The following is a 12,203-nucleotide window of genomic DNA, read 5'->3' as shown; positions in this document are numbered from 1 at the left end:
GTGATAACGCTGTGTTCAATACCACAGAAATACAATTCAAACCTTTTGTTTTGTGCATGTCATTTCATCAACGACTGCTTCTCTAATCTTGGATTTTATCTTCGTTGGCTTCATGACAACTGTGAGTGGGAGATTATTTTTATTACCTTTATACTTTTAAAAATTAAATTAGCCTTTAAATTCTGCATAATTAAGGGCCCGGCCACTTGAGTGAAAGGTGGATTGCCGTTGCTGTCACCACTGTTGAGCTCGGTGGGCGTGGCTTCAGCAAACAGCTCTCGCCTCTTTGCCTATTTTCGCTGCCAAGATGGCGACGACCAGCTCCGCCTACTTTTGGCTTCAAAAATGCTCTTCGGAAACTCATGGGTGACGTCACAGACACAACTTCCATGTTTTATACAGTCTCGCCCCAGTGTGGATTGAGAGTGCATAACGGCCGCAAAAGGGGCACTCGCGAGCACCCTTCTGAATGCTAAAATGAGGAATGAGACACCCTTCAGCCTCATGGACTTAAAGGAACACTCCACTATTTTTAAAAATATGATTATTTTCTAACTCCCCGAGAGTTAAACAGCTGACTTTTACTATTTTTGAATCCATTCAGGCGATCTATGGGTCTGCTGGTAGCAATTTTAACTTAACATAGCATAGATCATCGAATCTGATTAGACCATTAGCATCTCACTCAAAAATGACCAAAGAGATTCTGTATTTTCCCTATTTAAAATTTGACTCTTCTGTAGTAACAACATAACCTATATTAAGGAGAAAAAAAAAATGTTGATTACTTTTGAAATTTAGATATTTATCTAACAAAAATGCGCTACATGGATTCGCTACAGGGGGCCTTTATTCACCCATATAGAAAGTCATATTGAGGATGCTTTCACACCTGCCTCACTTAGTTCGGTTGAATTGTACCAGAGTTCGTTTCACTGTTTGGTGCAGTTCGTTTGGGCAAACAAGCGTACCGAGACCTGCTTGAAGAGGTGGTATCAGTACGCTTTCAAACGAACTCTGGAGCTCTGCAGACCCAACTGCAAAAAGTACTGATAATTTTTGGACTAAACCAGCTGCCGTAGTGTGCTGCGCTGTGCATTATGGGATGAGGAAGTGTTTTTTGACAGTTTTTCACTTTATCATAGCAGCTCGTGGACAAACTTGGAGTAGTGAGGAGGTGCGGAGCCTCATAGAAATTTGGTCAGATGACCATGAGCATGTCAGAGTTAAAAAGAATTAATGCACGCCTCTGCTTGAAGTTACGAGCTATTCCCGCTTGCTGTTTGCAGTGCATTAGAACTTGTTTTCAAGCCGCATCCACGCTTCATTATAGAAATGTATTGTTTGCATATTGTGGTGTATACAAACAATGTAATAGATTATGGCCAGGGACAAAACCAGCCCCTCTCTCCATAGTTGTGTTGTCTCCGTGTTGTTTGCTGGCTTTTCCTCTTATGTTAGAATTTTCCCGCACGTAAATTCTGACCAATCTAAAAACAGTTTACATCATGGCCAATGAGTGATGTGGATGTTGCCATGTGACTGCATTTTGGTTCGTTTCAACTGGTTTGGACCAAAGCAATCAGTGTGGTGTGAAAAGGAACCAAAAAAGCTGAAAAATGCTACAATGTATAATTGTTTGCCCTTGGTTCGGACCAAATGAACTGAACTAGAGATGTGAAAGCACCCTGAGAGTGAGTTGTCGTCGTCATGGTACAGAGCCCCTCCCCTCGATACCAGTCTCCGCCATGTTGTCAGGATGACAGCAGCAAAACATGATTGTATACGTGTGTTGTTAACTCATGCACAATATGCGATAGGTTCTAATCCAATAGTAGTAATTCACCTGTCAGTCAATGCAGTCTTGAGCCGGAAAGAGAACTGATTAGTTCATCTCATGAGTCTTTCGAGTTTGAGTCGTTCCTTAACCACGTGACAGACCCATAAGCGTAACCAATGCTGTCCGAGACTTAACAAATAGCCATCATACAGAAATTCATACATATACTGTAAGAAGTAAAAAGCTACATTTTGATACCTGAAATGCAATAACTTTAAGAGTAAATAATGATGATAATAATGACTATGCACCCATTTGCAAATACATTTCTCTATCCAATGCCATTACATCACTTGGCAACAGAATTATATGTTAAAGCCTTATATGGTCTTTATTATTATTAAACCATACAAACATTAAACCATCAAGGCAGTACACTTAAATTCATAAAGACAATAATAATAAATACACACAAATTTGTTGCCAGGTTAACTCCAGGATATGGTCAAAGTTCATGGGTCGGTCACGTGATGAGTCAAACCCGAAGACTCATGGGATGAACTAGTCAATTATCTTTCTGGCTCAGACTGCATTGGTTAAGTCAAACACGAAGACTTGTCAGACAGGTGAGCTAATCATTAACTCAAGATCCAGGTAAACAGTGAATTAATATTTTCTGTTTCTTATAGCATTATAGTTTTGTATTGTTCGTAGTGTGGTCAGTGTTTACATAAGTACTAGTAGACTTTTAGGAAGTAACGTAACATTTTAATGTAGAATTCATCAAATGAACGAAATTTCTCGGAAAGGGATTCGTTCACTTTGCTGAAAGATACTCAAAGGTTCGAGTCGATAAAATGAGCTTAACTTCACAACACTTCAAAATATCGTGCCGTTAAGCGTTAATATAACAAATTCACACAAATACGACGATTGAAAGTTTCAAAAAGCTCTTTAAGTGATGATATGGGTGGCTCTTAAAAGAGCCTTTGTGTCTCGGAGTCGAAGCGGAGATCTACTTGGAGCTGGTGTACTTGGTGACGGCCTTGGTGCCCTCAGACACGGCGTGTTTGGCCAGCTCTCCGGGCAGCAGCAGACGCACGGCGGTCTGGATCTCTCTCGAGGTGATGGTGGAACGCTTGTTGTAGTGAGCGAGACGAGACGACTCACCGGCGATGCGCTCGAAGATATCGTTGACGAAAGAGTTCATGATCCCCATCGCCTTCGAAGAGATGCCGGTGTCAGGATGGACCTGTTTCAGCACTTTGTACACGTAGATAGCGTAGCTCTCCTTCCTGGACTTTCTGCGCTTCTTTCCTCCTTTAGCGGCGGTCTTAGTGACGGCCTTCTTGGAGCCCTTCTTGGGAGCGGACTTTGCTGGTTCAGGCATGTTAGTTCAAGGTAAGCAGAACAACACAATAAGTGTTTAAAATCATTGACCCGGGATTTATCGAATGCTCATGCTAATTTCAGAGGGCTGGCTGCTGTTCCCTGATTGGGTCTTTTCGCACAATGATTGACAGAAACATATTTCATTGGTTAGAAATCGTCGGGCTAGATAGACACATCAGCCAATCAGAGGCTTCTAAATCTGACTGCTTCCGGTCTCCTCCCTCACACGCTTCTTTGTCTCACTTTCCCGCTCAAAACGTGTGATAAACACACAAAGATTAAGAAAGAAGATAAATTAACTACTTTTATTGTTATGCACAATAAATTAACACGGCTTTATTTTAATAGTAACCCGTTTAATACCAACAGATAATTAGTAAAAAATAATATTATATATCTTAAACCCGCTGTTTTAGGGCATTTTTGACAAAGAACTGTAATTGGATTTATAACGTGTCCCTAAATTCACTGTTATCCCAGCGGTCTCTTTTGTGACCATCAAGATGTTTACTCATTCTGTGACCACACTCAACAAAACTGCATACCTATATGTGAATTCATGTATAAATACTAGACACCCTAAAGATAATTTGTAACGAAATTCTTAGTCATATTTTTATGTTAACATACTTTACTAGCCTTTTGTTTGAGCTTTCATGCTTCTTTTTCAAGAGCCTTCATTAAATTGATATGCTGACTACTCGGAGAATGGTCTTGGATTCGATTTCTATACTTTTATCAAGATAAGTATGTAGAACAAAAGCTGTTATTTAAGTTATTAGACAGTTGTTATAAAATGTACTCTTTTTGATAATGTGGGTGGCTCTTAAAAGAGCCTTTGGGGTTTTCTGCTAACACGGACGTGTTTATCCTCCGAAGCCGTACAGAGTGCGTCCCTGTCGCTTCAGCGCGTACACGACGTCCATGGCGGTGACGGTCTTTCTCTTGGCGTGCTCGGTGTAGGTCACGGCATCGCGGATCACGTTCTCCAGGAACACCTTCAGCACCCCGCGGGTCTCCTCGTAGATCAGACCGGAGATACGCTTGACCCCGCCGCGGCGAGCGAGACGACGGATGGCGGGTTTGGTGATGCCCTGGATGTTATCCCGCAGAACTTTACGGTGACGCTTAGCGCCTCCTTTCCCGAGCCCTTTACCTCCCTTACCTCTTCCAGACATTACTGCAGATCTCCAAGCTTCAACGTTGAACGTGTAACAGTAAACAGTTCGCGAGAAGACCTTTGGAGTAGTCTACAGGACCTAGTTGAAGCACGCGAAGGCGGAGCTCGCTCTCTCTCTTTCTGTCTCTCACAGCACACACCACACACACACACACACACACGTTTGTTTTTGTGAAAACTGTGGACTTCCCATAGGTGTAATGGTTTTTATACTGTACGAACTGTATATTCACCCTTAATCAACCCTAACCCTCACAGGAAATTTTGTGCATTTTTACTTTCTCAAAAAAACTAATTTTGTATGATTTATAAGCGTTTTGAAAAATGGGGACATGAGTTATGTCCTTATAAGTCACCCTCTCCTTGTAATACCTGTGTCGTGTCATTATACGGAGTTGTGTCCTTATATGCAGTGCCGGCCGAGCCTCTTGGGGGCCCTAAGCAGAATTTGATTTGGGGGCCCCCTTCCCACTATGCGGAGTCACCTGTGCTTGAAGATTATTGACACAAATGTCACGCTATAATGTTACATTATAAATGAATACAGTTAGGTTATGTATTAATACAAAATAATAATAGAAAATTGATACTTAAATAAAACACTTTACTCTTAAACTTGAGAATACAAACTGTAACAAAACATAAAATAAATAATTAGCAAATGTGCAAATGCAAATGTTCATTAAACGTGCAAATAAAACCAAAATAGACAAACATTAATAAAATAAAAAATAGAATGTTACAACAAATAGATACTTAAATAATGATAGCAAACATAAGAACAGCAAGGGTTCAACAATGACAATTGTACAATAATGACCTCAAAATCGTTCCTTCCTAGCTTTTCTGGAGGCAAAGTCACTGATGACATCATTGTATGGTATTGCTTGGCCAACTTTGTTATTAATACTAATAACTGAAAGTCCAGTTAGTCTTTCCTGGGCCATTGATGATCTCAAGTATGTCATAATCAATTTGAGCTTGGAAAAGCTCCTCTCTGCTGTGGCAACTGTCAAAGGCAGAGTACAGGCTATCCTGAGAGCTACCCAAAGATTTGGGTAATGCTCACACGTCTCATTTTGTGAGAGGTATGTGAGAAGTTCAGGAAGCTGTCATAGTTTGGGGAAGTTCAGGAAGACTCTCAATCTCTACAGCCAGTGCGTTACCATCAAAATCATCCTCCTCACAAGATAGTTTTTCCCCAAGAAGCTCACATTGTTCCCCCCGGATCTTTCGATCTAGCTCCTTAAAATTGAGCAGCACTCCAAATTTTTCTTTAACCTCACTTAGAGACTTAAATCTATCCTCCAACGACACTTCTGGCCTCTTCATAGCATCCACTATCGGCTCATCTGCAGCCTCAGGCAAAGTGCTTTTTGTAGAATGCAATCTCTTTTCTTTCAGCACTGCTTCTGTGTTCATCTGCTCACACATTTCTTTTGCAGATGTCTGTGCATCACAGAAGCCTGTTTTTCGGTAACTAATGAGTTTGCCTTTGTTCTTTTGTACAAGGTTAACAGCTACATCAAGCTGCATGTTGGTTGACTGCAGAAGCTTGCTATGCTAATTTTAGACAAAATGTCACACCAGACGACACAACAAATCTGAAATCTAAATGAACCTATTTCTTCAGCAAGGGAGTTGGCTTCAGCAGCCACTACAGGGTCAGTCGCTTTATTTCTAACTTCTAGCAGGGCTTCCCTCACCTTCTCTGACTGGTAGCGCAAAGCTTCAATGCTTTTTATCAGGCTTTTCTAGCCCGTCTCACTCCAGGACTTGAAGGGTGAGGACAACAAACTTTTGTAAGATGGCCCACCTTTGAGTGGACCCAGCGAACAAATTCTCTCCACCTTCTCCACATTTCCAACACAACAAGAAGCATCCATTGATGCTTTAGCTGCATCTGAGACTTAGGGTATGAGAACTGCAAGGCACATAAAAAGCTCTTGAATTTTTAACCAGTAGCCTTTGTTTTTTCCCTTGTAATAATAACCTTAGTTTTTTCCCCTGCATATTAGCCCCAAGGGATTTTCAATTACTCAAGCCTGTTAAGAATTAGACTGGACAAAACCAGGCCAGTGGATTCTGGAGCTATCAGAAATCCTAAAAATTGCCCTTTTAATTCTGGTGTTTTGCCTAGAGTGACTGTGACTAACATCAGGTGTACAGTCTAAAATAATTGAATTATATTTGCAATCCTTGATTTCTGCCACCATTACCTCAATTATTTTGTCACTGACACACTCTATCAGCTCATTCTGGATAGTCTTACCTAGGTATGTGTTGTGCTGTATTCCACTATCAATTCGTCTGATGTGGTCTTTGAACACCAGGTCAAATTTTGCTATGAGTTCCACCTCTTTAAGGAAGTTCCCATTGTTGGCCTGATGCAAAGTATCGACAGACCCCCTGAGTGCAAGTTTCCTCTATTCCAACGACTGAATGATACTAATCAAACGGATGAGAACATCTTTCCAACGATTTTTGTTCTGCCTCCAAAAGGGAGAATAAAGAAAGATGGAGGGCAAAGTATTTCCACTTCACCATATTATTGCAATGCTCTGGACTATTCTTATGCTGTTTCAACAAAGCACTTAGAGTTTTGTGGACTTTCTTGAGAATAATTTGCAACAGAAGCAGTAAACCGTTTTTTTTTTTTTTTTTTTTTTTTTTTTGGAATAAATTAATCAGTATTAAATAGATTCAGTGAACACAGACTGAAGTAATTTTGGTTCTTTTAATTGTGATGATTTTGGCTCACATTTAACAAAAACCCACCAATTCACAATCTCAACAAATTAGAATACTTCATAAGATCAATAAAAAATAACATTTTTAGTGAATTGTTGGTCTTCTGGAAAGTATGTTGTACATGTACTCAATACTTGGTAGGGGCTCCTTTTGCTTTAATTACTGTGATCAGTTTGTGGCACTGCTGAGGTGGTATGGAAGCCCAGGTTTCTTTGACAGTGATCTTCAGCTCATCTGCAATTTTTGGGTCTCTTGTTTCTCATTTTCCTCTTGATAATAGCCCATAGATGGGGTTCAGGTCTGGTGAGTTTTCTGGCCAGTCAAACACACCAACACCATTGTGATTTAACCAACCAGGTGCCAAATCCTGCCAAGAAGTCAAGAATGCAGTATCTCAAAATATTATGATATTTCCTTAGATAATAAATAAATAAATAAATAAATAAATAAGGATTGGCAAAACAGAACAGTTCAAGTTCTTTAAAGTCAAGTCAAGTCACCTGTTTTTATATAGCACGTGTCAAAGCAACTGAACAACATTAATTAGGAAATGCAAAATGGCAGATAAAGGCAGTTTGTCATTGAATTCAGTGATGTTGTCATCCATGTCAGCTCAGTTCAGTTTACATATATTGAATAATTGCGATTATAGTAATATACAAGGCAATAATATGAAATAAGATTCTGTATTCCCAGACAGCTATATAGCGTAAAATCCATGTGGGCCAGATCTGGGCTCAAACTGCTTGCTGTCTGTGTTGGGTCTGGGCTATATAAGGCTCAGGTGTGGCTCAGATTGGGGCATTCTGGTTTACTTAAGGCTGAGAAATGATACCAATAATAAAACCTGTTTTGGCCCAGGGCCAGCTAAGGGTGATTAACTGGCTGAGATTCGGGCCGGTTATGGCCCATGTGTGGCCCTAGTCTTTAATCCAGTTCTGGGCCACTTCAGGGCCGTCATTCTTTGTTGTACTTGGGCCGAGGGAATAGTGATTGTGTGGCTCGGATCTGGACCAGAAGACATATGCTATGTGGGCAGTAGGCCTAGTGTAAATCCATGGCTTTATCAGATCTCATCTGAATTGGCTTGAATAGGGTGAGCAGAATTCTGCTGCCTATTTCTTTAGGTTGGAAAGGCAGCAAGTTAAAAATTATATTCAGCAACTATGTATTGATAGGAAAATAATTAATGACTTTAATATAATTGCAGATTTTTGTGCTTTAATTATTTATATCTTTCCAAATTCTGCCAGCAGATTTTTGTGATTCTTAATTCTCACATAAAATAAATGAATAGCCTAAAGAATACTGTTGTCTTTGTTATGAATCAGCATACAATCAGGGTTTTATCCCAGTCATTTTTAATTTAATATTGAAATCTGAAAAATGAAATATCTGTTTGTCTCATGAATTTACTTCATACCTGCAGTCACTAAATGAGGTTTTATTAACAAAGTTCGGGAGGAGCACATTCAGATAATTAACCCAGGTGGAGAGCACTCAGGGTAAGAGGTATATATACAGCAGTCCCGAGGATCCCACCCAGACAGCAACATAGTGTCGGCCCAGATCCGGCCCACATCTGGCCCGCATGAAATCCATGCGGGCCAGATGTGGGCCGAATCTGGACCGAAACTGCTTGCTGTCAGGGCACCTATCCCACCAGATATGGACCATAACTGGATTGAGGCAAGCGCTGGGCAACTCAGACATACAGGCTTCATGAAAAATTAACAAATCAGAGCTGTATGATCTGTACATTTCCTTACAGTAAACTCCCAAAACGGCCCACAGGCAGAGCAAAGCCCACAGTGCCCAAAATTTGCCTGCCCAGTCACCTCCGTCGCTTTCCCACACAGGATCCGGCCTACTTCGCCCATTGAGCCGCAGCAACATGCCTTCAGCGAGCCTGTGCCGCACCCCAGATTCCGCCATGGCAGGTCCACCTCTCGACGAACCCTTTTCCTTTTCAGTGGCCTACAGCCCACATTGCAGTCATACAAGCTCAAACAAGTGCAGGCCCGCCTTCACATGCAGGTTAAGACCATACTTCATCCTATAATCCTTCCTTTCCTTCATTTCCTCCGACTAACTTTCCTTTTCTAGCCACAGCGGGTCATTCAAGCGTGCCAACATTCGCAGCCCCGGATTATACCCTTCCCAGCTCTCTCATACAAACTATATCACCATATTCTCTCTTCACAGCAACTTCGATGCCCGTTCCTTCTAACGCAATCACCATGGAACCACCACAGTGCACTGAGATCCTCTCAGGTGCAGATATAGACCTTTCCTCTCTTCTCTCTCTACTCCCCGCAGCGGAACCAGACTGTCAAATAGATTGTGGTGATTTCTCAGTTACCCTGACACAAACACTCATTCATCCAGTGTTCTTTTATTTTCTGAATTTTCAATTGCTTTTAAAATTCAGGTAAAATGCAGGTTAACCCTTCCTCTCTTCCCAACGCGGGAACAAAAACCACTAAATCCACCAGCTACGTGCCTCGTGCATCAACCACCAATGCAAATAAGGACTCCCCTTTTGACGAAAGCAGGCAGCCCTGTAATCGTTTTAACGTGGGTAAATGTAATAGAGCATGCTGCCGGTTTATGCACATCTGTAGCTTCTGTGGCGGCACTCATGCCCGCATCATATGTCCAGTTTACAAATCTGTGAATAATAAAATCAAAAAACTTTTCGGCAACACCTGTAAATATTTCATGCATGCACTTCGAGCTAGCTCATCACATATTTGGAGTTCGCTGGCTCGGGAAACATTATTTCGCATTGCGTTTAACTTTCGGATGCAAAAGCAGACCTAAAATTTTAGACATGCTATCAGAAGCCATCTGCTGGATTTTGGCGAACAACTATGCCATTCCCCATCTCATTCACCTGCTAGACGATTTTTTTTCTAATCTCGCCTCCCAATGCCATCCCAGCTTTACACATCCTCACAGTCCAATTTTTTTTTTTTTTTTTTTTTTTTTCTGAGCAAGGAATTCCTATCGCAGAGGGAAAAAAAACATGGGCCCTGCAACATCCATTGAGCTCCTTGGAATTAATCTGGATTCAGACAAATTCCAAGCATCCCTGACCCAAGAGAAAATTGACTGAATAATTCTCGTCTCTTCTACTCTCCTAAATAAATCAAATTGTTCAAAACATGAACTCCTTTCCCTGCACGGACATTTAAACTTCGCAATGCGCATCATTCCGCAGGGCCGCCCCTTCATATCGCATCTCCTCTCATTAGCGTCCTCCATCCACTCGCTAGAGGACCTCATTTCCATAACTCAAGCATGTCACAACGAACTCAGGCTATGATTAACATTTCTAAACCAGTGGAACAGCCTATCCTTTTTCTATAACAACTTTGTTTCGTCCCGACCGATATCCAACTGTGTTTGGGGGGATTTTTTTTTTTAAGGTCATTGGTTCGCAGCCCCATGGCCACCGCAGCTCCAGGACATATCTCACTCCTCAGCTTTACCTTCTTGTAGTAGCAGCTTTTCTGTGGGGGGATGAATGGGCCACTAGTAGCATTTTAGTGCATTGTGACAATGACGCAACAGTGCATTGTATTAACAAAGGCCATTCCCATTCACCTGCTCTGATGCCACTCTCAAGGCATCTCACCTGGATTTCAGCTTGCGACCACATCATCATAATTGCTAAACATCTCCCTGGGTAAGAAAACCAAATCGCTGTCTCCCTGTCTTGTTTTCTGTTTCAGAAATTCAGAACGTTGCTACAGAGGCAGATCAATTCCCAACTCCAGTACCTCGCTATTCAGAAGTAACATTCCCGTAACCCACCCGTTAAAACCCCTGCTTGAGGCATCACTTGACACTATCCTCCAAGCAGTTTCTCCCAGGACCCTCCAATCGTATGTGACTGCCTGGAGCTGTTTTAAAACATTCCATGTCTCTTACAGTGTGCTCCTTAGCACTGGGAGCTCCCTCTGCTGTTCATAAGGTGCCTCTGCCCAGCCATTTCAAAGCCAGCCTCCAGTATTTGGGCCACGCCTCCTAATTTGCATACACTCCTCAATCCTCAAATGCCCAATACTCAATCTTCAAATGCCCAATCTTAAATCCCCAAATGCCCAATCCTCAATCCTAAATGGCTAAATGATTAAATGCCCAATTCTAAATACCAAATTCCCAATCCTAAATCCCCAAATGCCCAATCCTAAATGGCTAAATGACCAAATGCCCAACCCTAAATAGAAAATGCCCAATCCTAAATACAAAATGCCCTATCCTAAATACCAAATGCCCAATCCTAAATACAAAATGCCCTATCCTAAATACCAAATGCCCAATTAATTAATTTTCGACTTGGACTTTACGTATTAAATTTAGATTTTTGGTTTTGGTTTTAGACTTTTAGTTTATAATCTGACCCAATAAACCCTCCATAAATGCATAGGTACTATAGGTACTCAAGATTAACAGGATATTGAGTGAAAACACACCTCACTTTTCAGACCAATGAGCTTTGTAAAAAGAAAAAAAAAACTATGCGTTTCAGAAAGAAGCAGCAGGGGTTCAGATAAAAAATCGGCAGCTGGCAGCAGTAAGTGGCTGCCATTGACAGCCGGAAGACTGTAACTGACAGCCGGAAGGCAGTAACTGGCAGCCGGATGGTAGGCGGGACCTGCCATTCGGTGGGAGCCAATCAGTATCGACCAACGTGGGCCCAACCAATCAGATAAAACTGCACCCAAACGCTTCAGTAATGGTTGCGATTGATCAAACGGTAAGTTCAGAAATTGGTCATCAGAGTAATTAATGTTTTTTTTTTTGAGTTGTAAGTTTGATTTTAATTGTTATCTTGGTGAACGACAGTGTAACTTTGCCTACTTTGGTTTAATTGTTCAATGAAATCTAATTAGTGGTAGCAACGTTGTTTGTGTACCTTGTTAGGGGCCTACCATTAACTTCAAATAGTTACGTTTGACGTACCATTAAATATTAACGTTCGTTAGCGTGTTAACCGTCTATTGAATAATATAAAAGAATGTTGTTTGACTGGAATGATTTCAGGAGATTGTGTGATATACATTAACTTAAGAGCTCTTAAAAGAAGAATCC

General features: G+C 41.2%; 2 protein-coding genes across 2 annotated transcripts; both read right to left on the bottom strand.

The window, feature by feature from the left end:
* Positions 1-2,240: 2,240 nt before the first annotated feature.
* Positions 2,241-3,395, bottom strand: LOC113043817 (histone H2B). The gene has a single exon (XM_026203416.1). It carries the CDS (start codon positions 3,168-3,170, stop codon positions 2,796-2,798), a length of 375 nt encoding a protein of 124 aa, XP_026059201.1. The 5' UTR covers positions 3,171-3,395; the 3' UTR covers positions 2,241-2,795.
* A 595-nt stretch (positions 3,396-3,990) lies between these two features.
* LOC113043827 (histone H4) lies at positions 3,991-4,399 on the bottom strand. Its single transcript, XM_026203425.1, has one exon. It carries the CDS (start codon positions 4,348-4,350, stop codon positions 4,039-4,041), a length of 312 nt encoding a protein of 103 aa, XP_026059210.1. The 5' UTR covers positions 4,351-4,399; the 3' UTR covers positions 3,991-4,038.
* Between the last annotated feature and the right edge of the window lie 7,804 nt (positions 4,400-12,203).

Source organism: Carassius auratus, chromosome 25 (genome assembly GCF_003368295.1).
Source record: "Carassius auratus strain Wakin chromosome 25, ASM336829v1, whole genome shotgun sequence".
NCBI lineage: Eukaryota > Metazoa > Chordata > Actinopteri > Cypriniformes > Cyprinidae > Carassius > Carassius auratus.
Note: the sequence above shows the minus strand (reverse complement) of the source record. Positions and strands in the feature narration are given on the sequence as shown.